We start from the raw sequence: 15111 nt of genomic DNA on the forward strand, positions 1-15111 counted from the left end.
ATCTTCCACACCCTTGCCTCCTTCCAACTTCGCCAAATCTTCCTCAATCCTTTCTCGCTTACGCACCTGCCATCTGAATCCAATATCGATCTGATGACCATATGGTCAAGATACGGAAGGCCCCATATGCCACCAGTCGCCCGTTAAAAATGCAGCACAAAAGCCCTGCACGTCAAACACTCAAGCTTCATATCTATAGCTCTCTATTGAGCTCAACTTACGGCGGGACCCCCAAGACTGCTTGAGTCCCGTGACAGACAGCACAATCACGAGCATTCGAGTTGTGCTGAGTAAGATACGGATCTCCACAGCGGTCACACTTCTGAATCGGGTAGGAGCATTCAAAATAAAACGCAGCATGTTGGTAAGATCACCATAACCTCCCTCCCAGCAGGTCGAACACCCCGCCGCTTAGAAACACAAGAACTTGCGTTGGTCGCGAATTTCAGCTCCGCGCATAGGAGCTCTTCAAATCTATCTGCTTAGAAGGTTAACGTACTTCACGGGTATGCCGGTCACATGGGTATGCCAGTCACTCCGCCAAGACCCCACCAACATCTCTATCTACACCACAATGCTACAACAACAACGCGATTTAGGACATTTAAAGGAAGCTAGAGTACACCTTGCAATTTAAGCTATAAAACAAGACGCGAATCTCTCCTAGCAACGTGCTGCAGCTCTTTACAACGTCTCTTAAACAACCCTAAGCAATTAACGCGCTGGGCGACCTGCACAAGCAGAATAGACACCTAGATTATGTAACAACGCGCTACGAACAGTGACCCGATACCACTAGGATACGGTTCCAGCGACTCTTGACCATGGCCCTTGTCGCATGGCATGAGCTCGCACCAATCTGCCACCAAACCCTCATATACAAGGAGCAAGGAACTGTAGCATTGTAGAGTAGTTTTTCTGTATCATTTCTTACAAGACCTATAGGTGTAGAGAATTGTCAGATAAGAGCGAGCGGCGAGAGGTCGGATCTGCGCAATCGAGCAGGGACCTGTCGTGCAGCCAATCAGCAGTTGCCAGGTCGATTAAGCGAGACCTGGCAACTCCTGATTGGCCCGCACACCGGCGGCCGCGAACAGCGCTAATTCCCCCCCACTTCAATCCTGTAGCAACCAGCACGACGCCACGGCAGAGACACCATCGCCACGATCATCAATATATCATTATACCACCTAAGATCTCGTTAAGCACATACTCTGGCTCACAGTACGAGCATCTGACAAGAATATATCCTAGTGTTCTTATCATCCTAGCACTCCCATATGCCTCGTAGCGGATTCACACCTATTCCAGATATCTCTCATCTTGCCTGCGTCGTTACAAGTACTTTGTATTTCATAAAGTAAGGGGTCTTAAACTCTATAGAGCTACTGGGTGTTCTATTACAGAAGTACGTAGCAGCTAGTAATGCTTCACCCCAGATCAGCTTTGGTAGATTATGTAACAGAGTAGGCGCCCTGCCCTCGAAATCAATACTACGTGACTTCTCTGCCTATACCAAAAGGTAAGCACAAGAAGACTTAAGCAAGTGTTCGTTGCGTAGTATAATATATATAGACAATAATAGTGCTAGCCAGCTAGCTTTGCCTCTAGCTGCTATGAGCGCTACGCCACGTGTCGTGTTCGTGGATAGTCGTTACAGATTACTAGTAATCAACAGATCTCTAACCTTGTTAAAGAGTACTCTATTTATTATCTCTGCTGCACCATTTTGCTCAGGAGTATAAGGAGCAGAGTATCTAGCAACAATACCTTTGCTAGTTAGGTATAAATATAATTTTTTAGACTTAAACTTATTAACGTACTCCACGGGCGAGTCGCCCACACGGTTTGAGATTCTAGCGATTTTACTAGAGAAAATCAACAATCTAGGCCTTAATAACTCTATAATTGCTCAATAAAATCATCTATAAAATTAATACAATACTTCTATATATAAGAACTCTTAATGTTCTAGATTACTAAGCTCTAGCTAGAGTAGGAAAGAAGTTATAGAAAAGTACGCTAAAATAATCCCTGTAATTTAGATTTTCTTTGATAGCTCTTTAGTCTTATTAGCTAGAGCTTAGTAATTCTAGATTCTTATAATTTATACAGGTGCAGCTCTATAGTAAAGTTTTTAAAATTTATTAACTACTATAGGTAAAGATATTTAAGGTAAAAAACTAAAAATTAACTAGTAAAATTGCTAGAATCTCAAACCGTGTGGGCGACTCGCCCGTGGAGTACGTTATCTAACTGCAAAGTTTTGACCTAATTGTTGCTAAAAGATTTACTAGTATTCTTACTATTTGAACTATTAGAGCTATTGTCTTTAGCCTCTAATTCTAGCTCAGCAATAGTAGTCCTAATAATCTCTACTATATTACTTCTAGATCTAAGTAGTTTTACTACTAGATATTTTGTATAGCTGTCTCTAAAAGTAATGTAGTACTTAAAGCCTCTTAATGCTTTAGGCCTTATAGGACCTCCTATATCTATGTAGATTAAATCTAGATAGGCTTCAACTTTAGTGCTTGCTTCTTTATTTCTATGTTTAGTTAGTTTAGACAGTATACAAGTAATACAGTTGTCTAAGCTAACTGTAATATGTCAAATTACTATTTGCCATAATGTTCATCTGCGCTTGACCAAAAGAAATTAGACTGTGGCGCATGCTTCTCGAAGCCGCCATACATAGACAAAGTGAAACACCCTAATGTCCGTCCCTTAGGCCGGGAAAAACCCCTGCACAGGAAAATCGCCTCTATTTTCTGCCAACTTCCAACCACCAGCCATGCAAGACATCAGTAGCTTTCGGAACAATTACTTTCAGCTTGAAAGTATACATCTGGCCGATCACAGAGTACACCGAAATGAGGCAAAATTCAGGCTCTGCAGTTTCTCATCTTCAATGCTGATCAGCTGAAAAGGCACTCACAGCCTCAGAATCGTCGATGCTACGCACCTCGCCTCGATAGGGCGTTCGTTGTAGAATCGAACTGTGAAAACCTAACCGCAAATTGCAGGCCGCAGTACGTAGACTTGGTTTATCGGATCTTGGATGTGAGCCGTATGTTGCTCGATCGTGTTCCACGACTCATAGTTCGCTAGGTAGACGAGGAGACTCCACCATACGACAGAGGGGAGGACGGCAAGCGGAAGTGTGACGAACTAGTGCTAAGTTGTTGCGTAGCATAGTAGAGGTAGTCTGAGGAGTGTGTTGCACAATTTGCGATCAAAAGTTGAAGCATTTCTCAAGATTTGCAAGGCCCTGCAGAAGGCAAGCATTTTCTGGTTCAATAGTGACGCTGATCCAGCCGGTATTTGACTGTTGACGTGACTTTGGGAGACGTTCGTGTGGCGTATTGAATAGTAATTTGGGAGAATATCGCAGCAGCATAGCAAAGAGAACTTGGAAGTGTCGTTGAAATTTGAATATTTTTGGGTGCCTCTTGGCCCAGGTTGCGATCGGCGACAGTCTTAGTTCTCGATTGTATTAGTGGCTGTTTACAATATCCGTTGGTCTCGAAAGCACACGAAAGATGAACTCTGTCCAGCTTTATTGGATCAATACTTGTCGGAGCAAAGGACATTTTTCACTCTGTACACTGATACGTATGCACTACGAAAATATCCTCTCTTTGGGCAGTGCATGGATAATTTCCAGCTGACAGAAATTTAAAATGAGTCTATGAAGTTCCATTGCTTCTCACAGCATCCGCAAGTCTCTGCAGCAAGCTAGTCGACAGGGTACAATAAAGCAACCAACCCGACCCAGCACCATCTTCGTACCTGCCCATCATGTCTCGTCACAACAAGGACTCTGCCGATCTCAAACCCGATTACGATGAAAACCGTGCATCCAACGCCAATGCCAGTAACGCTGAGGATATACACTCTCTAGCTGGCTCGCCATCACAGCGTGATACGGGCTTGGATCCACGCAGTTTTCCATATGTGCCCACAGCTCTGGCATCAGTTTCGGACCAGGAAATTGTCCCATCTGATTCATGGCAATACGAGCAGCCTTCTACGATACTGGAACTAGCCTCGCCTCCAGTGCAGACTCATCCAAAAGGTCGTTCTCAGTCTGCCACGATACCGCTGTCGACGCCGTGCGATCATTCATTTGCAGGGTCAAACAACGATGATTTAACAGGCAGTGTGCCTTCTGTACCAAGGCATCCACGGGAATTGAGAGCTTCCAGTCAGCCAAGAAAGTCACCGTTCGCAGAGAGTTCATTTCGAGCTGGTAGGCGAGCATTCGCGTTCCTAGACGCATTTGGCCACCGCCTGAACAACCTAGAATCTCGTGCAGACCTCGCTCACGAAGACATGACCAGACTCGAGAGCAAGATCGATGAAATTGTAGACAAGATCGACACAGGTTCCTGTATGAGCCAAACAAGCAGCTATGGAGCTTCATCCTTAGCCGGTCTCTCTTCTGGAGCCACTGGCTCACATTTGACAGATGTCCTTATTTCCACTCTACTTCAGACGATCTCGAGCGACATACAAACCCTGACACAACGCATGAATTACTTCGACACTTTTCCCGAAACAGTGCAGACGGCCATAGAGGACCTCACGCTGACGTACACTTCAACATACGGCTCTTTGCGCGACAGTGGCGGCTGTCCCTGTCTATCAAAAGACAAGTCCGAGAACAAGCCAAACAGTTTGCAGAACGGAGGGCGCCAAACAGACAACAATGCTGTCACCGACCACGAGGAACAGCAGCTAGAAGACCAGCCGTCATATCAAGCCCAGTCCGAGCTCCGACAACCTCAAACCAGCCGCCACAATGGACTGACGAGAAGTAGGGCACGAGGTATCTTGGCGGCGATATGGGATATACTCAGAGCCTTATAGGCAGGACGTGGGCGTGGCGATGATGGCGATGATGGCGATGATGGCGATGAGTGTGCGATGTGCTGAGGTGGTGTTGTGACTGATTGGCAGAGACGAGCGGATGAGGGAAGGCAACGCAGCGCCGATCGAGCGATAGGTGGATTATAGTTTGCTGGAGGATTGGGGACAAGACACGGTGGTGGTCACACATCAAGCTGGAATTCCTCTGTATTTTGGCTCGAGAGATTACATCGCAAGCTTATTACAGGTACGGCTTCAATCAGAGAATGATGGGGTGGTATCTATCAGGACAGCAGCGATACACATTATGTGACCAATCTGAATCGACACAGAGAAAGCTCAAAGTCACTGCGATCTTTCGTCGCAGCAGAGGCTGATGTTTGGTTTTTTCCAAAGCAGACCGCATGATAGCGTGGAGTGGGCCCAGAGCAATTGCTCGCAGCAAACTGCCACATGGCTTGCAGTCGTCGCAAGAGTGACTCCCATGTTGCAGACAGCAGGTCAAATATCCAAGATGGCTTCAGCAACGAAACCCCCACCTTCTAAAGCCACCACAGCGCCAGCCTCAGACCGCTCAGACGGCGGCTACGAGATGCCAGATGCCGAACTCCAGCGCCTCACGCAGGAGCGCGATACAGCATCGCGAGAAGAGCGAAGCAGACTCGAAGCAGAAGTGCAGTCTGCAGAACAACAGCGCGGGTTCCGGAAGCAGAAGAAGGAAAGACAAAGAAAGCAGTGGCAGGCGAAGCTTGACGATGCGGTGGCGCCGAGGCCGTGAGTGGTGTCTGCGGAGGGGAGGTGTAGATGGCTGCTGATGTGTAGTAGGTTCGACGGAGCTTTGTACTCGGCGACTGGAAGGCGGGCTGAGGGCGATCGGAAGACGGAGTTTGAGTGGTGGAGTGTTTTGCCTGATGAGACCGAGGAGAACAAGTGAGGGAGGGAGGAGAACAAGTGAGGGAGGGAGGAGAACAAGTGAGGGAGGGAGGAGAACAAGTGAGGGAGGGAGGAGAACAGGTGAAGGAGGGAGGAGAACAAGTGAAGGAGGGAGGAGAACAGGTGAAGGAGGGAGGAGAACAGGTGAGTGAGGGAGGTGGAGTGAGGGCCAGTGCATGACGAGAACTGGTCAAACAATCAGGTGTGAGCTGCTGGTTGTCTTCTCAACAAGACTTTGTGCCTCGCGCTGACTTGCCGACACCAACGTCCTTGAATGTCACTGCCCAAGGCTGCATTGAACGGCGCGTATCCCGACCCGAGAGATGCACGACTATCGAATAGCACAGTGATACATCTCGACGTGCCGATGGATGGTACTGAGATACCAATCACGAATCCCTCCATGAATCTTCACTGCTGGACCATGTTCCACTCCGTCTTATCCTCGTCCTGCTCGGCAGATCCACCTCAGTCAAAAATCACCCTCCTCCGCGCGTCCACGCGCGCCCCTCTATCCCCATCCCCATCCTCGCGCTCCACCCACCCCGTCTCCGCATCCCGCCCGGCCCACAACACCTGGCGATCGCTCTCGCTCCTCGACACGGCCTTGAACCCCGCCACCGCCACGTCCTTCCACCCCAGCTCCCTGCAGCTCAGCGTGCCCTTGAACTTGCGGCAGTCGTTGCCGGTAAACGTCACGTAACCCAGGCCTTCGGCGGCGCACTGCTGCGTGCTTGCTGACGCTGGCTTGGGCGGCGGGAATGAGGACCCCGTGCGGTGCAGCGTCGGGCTTGGGGGCGGCGAGTCGGACGGCAGCTGGCTGCCTTTGCGGGCGAGAGCGGGAGAGGGCGGCGGTGTGTCTTCTTTGGCGAGGGTGAGGGTGCCGTTCCACGCGAGCCAGAACTTGGGGCTGCGGAAGCTGTTCTTCTCGAACGTGGCGAAGCGATTCGGCGCTTCTTCGCCGTCGTCTTCGCCGTCGTCTTGGTCGTCCGAACCCCCTTCCTCATCGCCCTCGTCCGAATCCTCGTCCTCGCCGCTCAGCTGCCGCGTGGTAACGGCAAGCGTCTTGCGACTCGCAGCCAGCACGACACTCGCTCGCAGCACCCCGGGCAGGACCAGTTCGCCCAGCACGCCCTGTCCGTCCTCGGTGAGCCGGAGCAGCTCCAGACCCGCTTCGTCGTCGTTGCGGCCATCGACCTCGAGCTCGCCCAGTGCGCGTTCCCACGCCGCGCACTTGACTTTGTATTCGCCAAAGGCCTTGCGCACGTCGAATGCGGCGCCCTTCTTGCCTCTCCCAGATCCCCGCCGGCTGTTGCGGTTGTGCATGTGCCGCGTGCTGAGCGCGTGGTCTTGCCAGTCGTCCATCTTGTTCGAGCGGGAAGAGAAGAACGATTGGATTTGCGGCTCGACGCCGCTGTTGACTTTTGCCGTGTCGGTTCGAGGGGCGCGTGTTGCGGTCTGGTGCTGTTTACGCCCCTGGACTAGCGCGATACCGAGGTGTTGGGTGTGCTGGTTAAATGCGGGGAAGGGCCCGGATGAGACGTGACGACTCTGCGGCAAAGTACCAACGGGCAAAGTCACAGTCGCGGTGACTGTAGGGAGCTCGGAGGGACTGTTCTACAAGCCGAAGCTGTGGGGTTGAGAGCTGGTGTTTTGTGGACAAGGAGAGGTTGCGGAGAAGTGAGCTGACGTCATGCATGAGCCCTGCGAGGCCGCACGCGACCACCTGGTGCAGACGTGGAACTGGAGGAGACGGGCGACGCGCCGTAGTTTCTGCCCTATTTGCATCTCACAGCTCCAACACCCCCGGCATGTTCCCCGGCGTGTTCTCCGACATGCTCTCCGACATGTTCTCTGACATGTTCTCTGACATGTTCTCCGACGTGTTCTCCGACATGTTCTCCGACATGGTCGAACGCTACTGGTATCGGGCATGTGTACGCTGAACCCAAGCTCGTTACCAAGCAGACGAACCCATCCCACGCGCCGTCGGTTCGTCTTGTTCATTGCGCCGTCGGTTCGTCTTGTTCACTGCGCAACAAGACGCTTGTGGGTCGGCTTCGCCCGCATGTGAAGATTCATGGAGGGAATCATGATTGGTATCTCAATAGACCTGTTCCCGCACCGTGCCTTCCTTCTCCTCCAACCGCTCCACGTCGCTCGGCGCCATCTTGTCCTCGGCCTGCGCTGGCTCTGCGGCGTGGTGCTCGACCTGCATGTCGCCCTTCAGGGCCTCGCGGAGTATCGGTTCGCCGTCGCCGTCGCCGTCGCCGTCGCCGGCGTCTGCACTCTGCGCCTGCGCGTTACCCGACGGATCCTCGTCGCCGTCGCCGAGCGTGTCGGCGCGCCGCCCGCTGCCCATGCCGCTCTCTGCCTTCCAGCTCTGCTCCGTCTGCTTGCGGGCCAGCTTGCGCTCTTTGCTCGCCTGGCGCTGGCGGCTGCTCGCGCGCAGCTTGCCCTTGCCGCCGACGGCCGGGCCCAGGCGCTGCATGCCGGGGAAGTAGTCGCTGTCGTCGCTGGCGCCCTCGCCGGGCGCGCGATGCGGCGGCTGCAGGTGCCTCAGGACGGCGCTCGCGCGGGGGACGGCCGGGTTGCGCGGCTCCTCGTCGCTCGTGGCGTCGTTGGAGGCGTCGTTGGGCGAGGCGGGGGTCATGGGCAGCTTTGCGGTGTGCTTGCGGCCCAGCTTGGAGGGGGCGGGTTCTTCGATGGCGGGGGGGGCGGCCGCGGCCGCGGCCGCGGCGACGTCTTCTTGCTCCTCCATGGGCGGGCTGGCTGTGGTCACGGGCTCGGAGAGGGATGGCTGTCCGAGGTACTCCATTGTGCTCCGCCTCATGGGCCGTGTCGGCCAGTTGACCTTGTCGTGGTCGCAGCCGTTGACGCAGCCGCCCCAGCGCCGCACGGGTATGACTGGCGAGGCGGCGGCCGCGGCGAGGGCCGAGTGCGAGTGTGTTCTGCTGGGCGTCGTCGACTTTGGCTCGCCGCCTCCTGCGGCGGCGGCGCGACGCTTCAGCTCGGACCAGGTCCGCAGCTCGTTCTGCAGGACGAACTTCTTGTTGGCGTCGCTCTGCTTCATGACGATGAACTCGCAGTGGTTGACGTTGCGCAGGTCTTCAAAGTACTCGACGGACCAGTGGTACCTGTGCACGTCAGCGCTGTGCGCACCGTCTCTTCGTTTCGAGGCTTCCGGCTGGGACCGGCGTCAACGCACCACTTCATCAGGAAGACGCGCGACATGAGGCCGTGCGTGACCAGCACACACACGCTGGGAAAGTCCTCGTCGCCGAATTGCCGCCACAGGCTCTCGTTGAAGCCGCTGACGCGGTCGTACGCGTCGGCCGCGCTCTCGCCGTCCGGGATGCGGTAGAAGAAGTGGCCGTAGTCGGCGCGCTCCTGCCACATCCTCTCCATCTCGGCCGAGCACGGCTGGAAGTTGCCAAAGTCCTGCTCGCGCAGCCGCGGCTCCTCGAAGACGGTGATTTTGTTGCGCGGGAACGGCGACGGGGTCGGGTCGTCGGACGTCAGCGTTCGCAGGATCCCCTCGGTCGTCTCGCGCGTCCGACGGTACGGCGATGTGTAGAACTGCAGCGTGTCGTCGGGTCGCAGCAGGGAGCGCAGCTGGCGGCCTGCTTCCTCGGCCTGGGCGCGCGGTTAGCCGCCGTGCGATGCGTGCTGAGGAGGCGACCGACGCACCTGAGTCCAGCCATGTTGCGTCAGCTTGACACGGTGGTCGGGGATGAACTGGTGGATGTCGCGGTTCTTGTTGCCCTCGGACTGCGCATGGCGGATCAAGATGATCATCTGCGGCGGACGTCAGCCTGGCCGCCGGTCTTTCCACGCGGACACGGCTCGACCTACGCGCGGCTTCCCCATGGTCGGCGCTGTGATGTGGTCTGGCGGAGGTCTGGCGGAGGTCTGGCGGAGGTCTGGCGGAGGTCTGGCGGGGGTCGGAGCGCTTTTGTAAAGTCAGCAACGACCCGTCGTCTCAGCCTGCACCCAACAACACACTCGGACGCCACACTCCCGCACGCGCTTCGAAGCACTTTTGCGCGCCCCTGCAGTCGCCGACAGTGCCCAACTCCCCGAACAGCCCGGTAGCACACCAATCTCGGCCGTCTCCAGGCTCCACCCTCACCGGACTAGTATCACAGGCGCGCACACCCTCACGGCACCTCACAGCACCTCGCAACGCCCCACAACGCCTTGCAACGCCTCACAACGCCTTGCAACGCCTCACAACGCCTTGCAACGCCTCACAACACCTCGCAGCGCCCCACAACACCTCGCAACGCCCCACAACGCCCCACAACACCTCGCAACACCTCACAAAGCCTCACAACACCTCACAACACCTCACAGCACCTCGCAATGTCCGAGCCCATCCCCGAATCAATCCCCACGTCCGCCGACCCGCGCTCCCAGCGGCCGACCAAACGCCGGGCCCTGACACCGCGCGCCGCACTGGCACACGACGTGGAAGCGCTCTTCGCCAAGCCCGACAAAGCCATGAGCATCGCCAGCTTGACGCCCACATCCCTCTCCGCGCCGCCCGAGCTCGTCGCGAACGTGCAGGGCTCCAGCGCGGGCGCCGGCAGCGGCGAGTTCCACGTCTACAAAGCCAGCCGCCGCCGCGAGTACGAGCGCCTGCGCGCCATGGACGACGAGGTGCAGCGCGAAGCCGCCGCGACCGACTTTTTGGCCCGCCGCGCTGCGCAGGAGAAGAGGGACGCTGAGAAGACGGAGAGGAATAGGGCGAAGCGCGCCAAGGCGCTCGCGCGCAAGAAGGGCAAAAAGGGCGGCGACGGCAAGGAGGGCGCCGAGGATGGCGTGCAGACGACGAAGAGGAAACTGGTACCGAACGCGACAAGTGTCTTTGGCGCCGCCGACGGCCACGACGAGCAGGATCCTGACACGGCGCTCGTCCCGAACGCAGACGAACTCGGCCTGGTCATCCAGGACGACGACTGAACTCGCAGGCCGCGCGCGCTGGAGCGGCCGTGCGCACTGGAGCGGCCGTGCGCACTGGAGCGGCCGCGCGCACTGGAACGGCCGCTATCAAGTGCTGATGCCGCCCGTCCAGCTGCCGAGCCCCCATAGCCACGGCCATGCCATCAACATGATCAACATGATCAACATGATCAACAGTATCACGGGTGGAAGCACAGGATCCAAGCACTCGACGCCATCTTCGAGAGGCGAAGAGCAGAGTAGAGAAGAAGAGAGACGAAGCTGTCGCAGGTGAAGCGGTAGATGCAGCATTGGAGTCCTCACAATACACCACGGAAAAATACACCACGGAAAGAAAGCAAACGTAAAACCCCTCATCTCTAATCTAGTCTACACCTCTCCCTATCTCCAGTTCTTTTCCATTCCTTTTCCAATCCTTTTCCAATCCTTTTCCAATCCTTTTCCAATCCTTTTCCAGTCCTTTTCCAGTCCTTTTCCAGTACTTTTCCAGTCCTTTTCCAATCCTTCTCCAATCCTGCTCCAATCCTTGTCCATTCCTTCTCAACCCCGAACGCCATGCTCGATAGTGGTCCTTCTGCCACACCGCGCCACGTCGACGGCTGGACGTGAGGCGGTATCGATAACGCCAGCGTTCTCTAGGTATGCGCACGCTCCGAAGGCCCCTGCAACCACGAGGGCCCTGCATTGAAGGACGTGGGGAGTGAGGCGTGGAGTCGCGCGCTCCCAAGCCACCACTTCCTCGCGAGGCGACGACCTTTTTGTGGGCAGACTCGATGTATGTCTGATCAATCGCCTTCCCAGCCGAGTACCTACTCCTGTCGTTGGCCCCAGAGAGCCATAGGCTGGTGGCCACTCTGGCATTGCCGTGTAGATTCAAAGGGCATCGTGCGGGGTAGACCCAATGATTGTGTCGTCAATCGTGCTTCCGCATGTCGGGATATCCCGGTCTCTGCCTCCCTTGCCGTAGCTCGGCCCTGGGCATTGGACAGACGTTCGTGTGCTCCCGAGAGCTTGCGCAACAGGGTCTGACCGAGGGCTTGCGCAACAGGGTCTGACCGAGAGCTTGCGCAGCAGGGTCTGACCGAGAGCTTGCGCAACAGGGCCCGACCGAGAGCTTGCGCAACAGGGCCTGACCGAGAGCTTGCGCAACAGGGCCTGACCGAGAGCTTGCGCAACAGGGCCCGACCGAGAGCTTGCGCAACAGGGCCTGACCGCGGCGGTTCTGCCAATGCACACCGCGGCCTCACTCCGCCCTTGTGCCGGCAGCTGCATGCGGTCGCCGGGCTGCGTTGTCTCGGACTGTTGGTCCGTGGCGGACGGAGGCTCTGCGTTGTGTTCGTCTCCGGCACGTCATCGGGCATGCAACGAGATGCGAAGGGTCTGAGGGATGCCCCGGATGTGTCGAGCCGCGCTGCGACGCAAAGTCTGAAACGTATTGCGAGTGGGTCTCGGTGAGTTGTGGAGGCCCGTCAATTTCGGTGCCGGCGGCTTCACTATTGTCGGCCGCTTGTTGCTTCTGCGCCTGCCCACACTCGACGCCACTCCACGTGGTTGAGCTTGCACACAGTAGGGCCACCTCAGGAGACCTGCTCGTCGACTGTTGTAGATGTCACCGGAGTGTGCCCTTCAGGCAAACAAAAGCAAGCTGTCGAAAGCCGTCTGGAGCATTTGCTTTGGTCCGACCGATTATCGACCATGCTTGCAAGTGTGCGTTGTCTATGTTGCATTGTATCAGGGAAAATGCACAGCTGCCCAGTAGTCCGAACTTCCAGCGTGCTCAGGACAGGATGACCCTGCCATGGTTCAACACCTCGTGAACCTGACAGGTTCCAATCATTCGACAGCGGGGGCGGTGAGCCGGAAGGAGCCCATGCGAGACACCGGCGACCTGCCAGTTGTGACACCGCGGTGTACAATGCCCAACCGTTGCGGTGCATTCGTCTTTGTGGTCATGATCGACATTTGTGGTTCTCGGAGGGGGGGGGGGGGGGGGGGGGGGGGGGGGGATCGCCAAGAGCGTTGACCCCACAGCTAAAAGCAAGTGTAGTCTCGTCTACGCAACAACACACTGCATGCGAACGAGGTCCATTAGAGAGCTCGCTTCATAATGCGGTGGCGAAGAGATCGACCTTATACGCCTAGTATTTGCTTCTAATATGGTGGGTGAAAACGTGGCAGTTCTGCTGCTGCGTCGAAGCCCTATGCCGAACTGGTGATTGTACGACAGCGCGTCTGGTCTTGAGGCGCCTTCTCAGTGGACGAGGCGTGCTGAGGCGAAGACAGGAAACAGGGCGATGTGTAGGATTGGTTGAGACGACTGCCGCCCAACGATCGGCATTGGGCCGATAGGGCGGGAATGAGGCGAGCGGCATCAGCGCATACAAGCCCAACACAGGGGCATGCTCGGTAACCCTCTTGGACATGCTCAGCCTATCTCTCTTGTCAGTGGACTTGCCTCTTTCAGCAATGCCTGTGTGACTGAAGACAGAGCTGCCAGGATGTATAAATCCTGCGAAGCCCGAGCTCATTATCGCTACAACAGCGTCTGAACACAGAGTAGACCTAGCTCAAATATCATCTCCTGTCTCGAACATCATCTTTGTCTCGAACATCATCTCTGTCTCGAACATCATCTCTGTCTCGAACATCATCTCTGTCTCGAACATCATCTCTGTCTCGAATATCATCTGTCTCGAAAATCATCTGTCTCGAAAATCATCTGTCTCGTCAGCATCGTTCCCTGTCGAGCATTCATCATGGCGACATCGAACTCGTACTTCATCCCCGGATATGGCATCTCTCGAGCGGTGATTCAGAACGAAATAAGATATCACTGTGGTCCTGACGCGATCGTCAGACCATACACCTTCCAAGTATGGCATCTTCGAGCATGGAAAGCCACAATGACCAGGAGTTGACCATGCACCAGGGACGAGATGGCTTCCTCATCTCAACAATCGGACCGCCTCTGACAAAGGCAAGTGCTGCAACGCAGATGTGAGTGCGTTATACTGACTCTGTAGGCGCAAATCGAGGACCTGAAGATGTCGTCCCGCGAGTACGAAGAGAAGCAATCGCGCATATCCGGCGAGCACGATGTCTTCGTCAACGCGCCCATTCCCATCACCCAGAGGATACGACGCAGTCATTGAATCGCTCCTTGGTCGCCATCGGATCTGTAGTCCGGGAATGGACCACAGAGCAGCTGGCCTGACTCTCTGGAGCCGCATCTAATATACATTCCTGGAGCTTTCGAGCAACGGTGATACTCGCCGAGGCTCAGCGGACGGACATGTCGTAACGAATTTCTGCTCGAGCGTATTTGCCTGTCACCACAGTACCGGCGTTGGGGGAGCCATGACAACGCGCATGGCTGCTGACTTCTGTTCTTTTCGGATCTCTTGTTACCAATCGGCAGCTTCGTGCGTAGCTTCCTTTAAAGAGCCGCAAATCCCACCGGGAGCCTGTCTGGGGATGGTACAATCCACACCATATACCATGCAGCGTAGAGCCTGTAGGAGCTAATCGAACTTTTCCAGTGCAACTCTTGGTCTTTGGAGATTGTCGCTTACACGGTTCAGGGATATTTGGGTGCGTTGATATGTGATGTTGGGAATAAGAACAGGGCGGCCCAATACAGCGCATGGTGACATAAGCCGCGCTAGTGAGCGCTTTGTCTGGGCGTGCGCAGGCAATAGCAACACGCTCGACAGCATCCGCACACGCATCGTGACCGGCGTGAATCGCTTCCTCAACATCCATCGACCTTTGCGATCCCCGCGTTTGAGACCTCCGGCGCGTAAAGGGACGATAGACTACTTGAGGCTTGAAGCTATGCACGCGCGCAGCTACCATATTCTAATTTTGTCTCCTCCGAAGAACCATGGAACACGATACCGGTACTGCAGCACACGGCAATATTGGGTCCACGACTAAGTTTAGATCAACGCTGCGAAAAATATGGGTGTTGTGATGCAACGCACCGCATGCATTGTGACCCGGTGCCTGAATGTAGTAGCGCAATGCTTCAAGAAAATCTCTCATCAGCACCTATGTCCGCTAAGCCGGTCAAATCACAGTTGTCAACAATCAATTGAGTGGGGCCCAGCGACCTCAGATTGACTTGACTAACTGTCTGTTCAAGCCTAGCAGTTGCCTGCATAGGTTTAATTCTTATGTCGCTGGGTAAGCGCGTGAATTGTGCGGTCGAAATTGACTTGATTGTTGACAAGGCTGGGTCAAATACGCCTTGGGTGTTCAGTGCGAACAGGAGAGATCGAACCTCGTAGACAGCAAGCTCAACGGCAGATGTCGATGACTACATCTGCTCGTAATGACCCC

At 55.2% G+C, this 15111-nt stretch overlaps 8 protein-coding genes across 8 annotated transcripts; 3 read left to right on the forward strand and 5 right to left on the reverse strand.

Annotated features, from left to right (window-relative positions):
- Positions 1 to 3801: 3801 nt before the first annotated feature.
- On the forward strand, positions 3802 to 5089 carry M421DRAFT_408767 (uncharacterized protein; the record flags this gene model as incomplete). Its single annotated transcript, XM_033590357.1, has 1 exon — positions 3802 to 5089. The coding sequence occupies one exon, from the start codon at positions 3802 to 3804 to the stop codon at positions 4870 to 4872; it is 1071 nt and encodes a 356-aa protein (XP_033451499.1). The 3' UTR covers positions 4873 to 5089.
- On the reverse strand, positions 5088 to 6149 carry M421DRAFT_342666 (uncharacterized protein). Its single transcript, XM_033589495.1, has one exon. It carries the CDS (start codon positions 5981 to 5983, stop codon positions 5447 to 5449), a length of 537 nt encoding a protein of 178 aa, XP_033451500.1. The 5' UTR covers positions 5984 to 6149; the 3' UTR covers positions 5088 to 5446.
- A 124-nt stretch (positions 6150 to 6273) lies between these two features.
- Positions 6274 to 7170, reverse strand: M421DRAFT_56729 (uncharacterized protein; the record flags this gene model as incomplete). Its single annotated transcript, XM_033595433.1, has 2 exons — positions 6274 to 6538; positions 6617 to 7170. The coding sequence occupies 2 exons, from the start codon at positions 7168 to 7170 to the stop codon at positions 6274 to 6276; spliced, it is 819 nt and encodes a 272-aa protein (XP_033451501.1).
- Positions 7171 to 7909: 739 nt separating this feature from the next.
- On the reverse strand, positions 7910 to 9675 carry M421DRAFT_99135 (phosphoglycerate mutase-like protein; the record flags this gene model as incomplete). The annotated part of the gene is made up of 4 exons (XM_033598708.1): positions 7910 to 8942; positions 9014 to 9441; positions 9496 to 9603; positions 9661 to 9675. 4 exons carry the CDS (start codon positions 9673 to 9675, stop codon positions 7910 to 7912), a joined length of 1584 nt encoding a protein of 527 aa, XP_033451502.1.
- A 495-nt stretch (positions 9676 to 10170) lies between these two features.
- M421DRAFT_56676 (DUF1168-domain-containing protein) lies at positions 10171 to 10770 on the forward strand (the record flags this gene model as incomplete). The annotated part of the gene is made up of 1 exon (XM_033595428.1): positions 10171 to 10770. The coding sequence occupies one exon, from the start codon at positions 10171 to 10173 to the stop codon at positions 10768 to 10770; it is 600 nt and encodes a 199-aa protein (XP_033451503.1).
- A 583-nt stretch (positions 10771 to 11353) lies between these two features.
- Positions 11354 to 12239, reverse strand: M421DRAFT_342596 (uncharacterized protein). The gene has a single exon (XM_033589493.1). The coding sequence runs from the start codon at positions 12129 to 12131 to the stop codon at positions 11580 to 11582; it is 552 nt and encodes a 183-aa protein (XP_033451504.1). The 5' UTR covers positions 12132 to 12239; the 3' UTR covers positions 11354 to 11579.
- Positions 12240 to 13526: 1287 nt separating this feature from the next.
- Positions 13527 to 13922, forward strand: M421DRAFT_2768 (uncharacterized protein; the record flags this gene model as incomplete). Its single annotated transcript, XM_033588854.1, has 2 exons — positions 13527 to 13643; positions 13794 to 13922. The coding sequence occupies 2 exons, from the start codon at positions 13527 to 13529 to the stop codon at positions 13920 to 13922; spliced, it is 246 nt and encodes an 81-aa protein (XP_033451505.1).
- On the reverse strand, positions 13852 to 14857 carry M421DRAFT_342599 (uncharacterized protein). Its single transcript, XM_033589494.1, has one exon. It carries the CDS (start codon positions 14623 to 14625, stop codon positions 14050 to 14052), a length of 576 nt encoding a protein of 191 aa, XP_033451506.1. The 5' UTR covers positions 14626 to 14857; the 3' UTR covers positions 13852 to 14049.
- Between the last annotated feature and the right edge of the window lie 254 nt (positions 14858 to 15111).

Source organism: Didymella exigua (genome assembly GCF_010094145.1).
Source record: "Didymella exigua CBS 183.55 unplaced genomic scaffold M421scaffold_6, whole genome shotgun sequence".
Taxonomy (NCBI): Eukaryota; Fungi; Ascomycota; class Dothideomycetes; order Pleosporales; family Didymellaceae; genus Didymella; species Didymella exigua.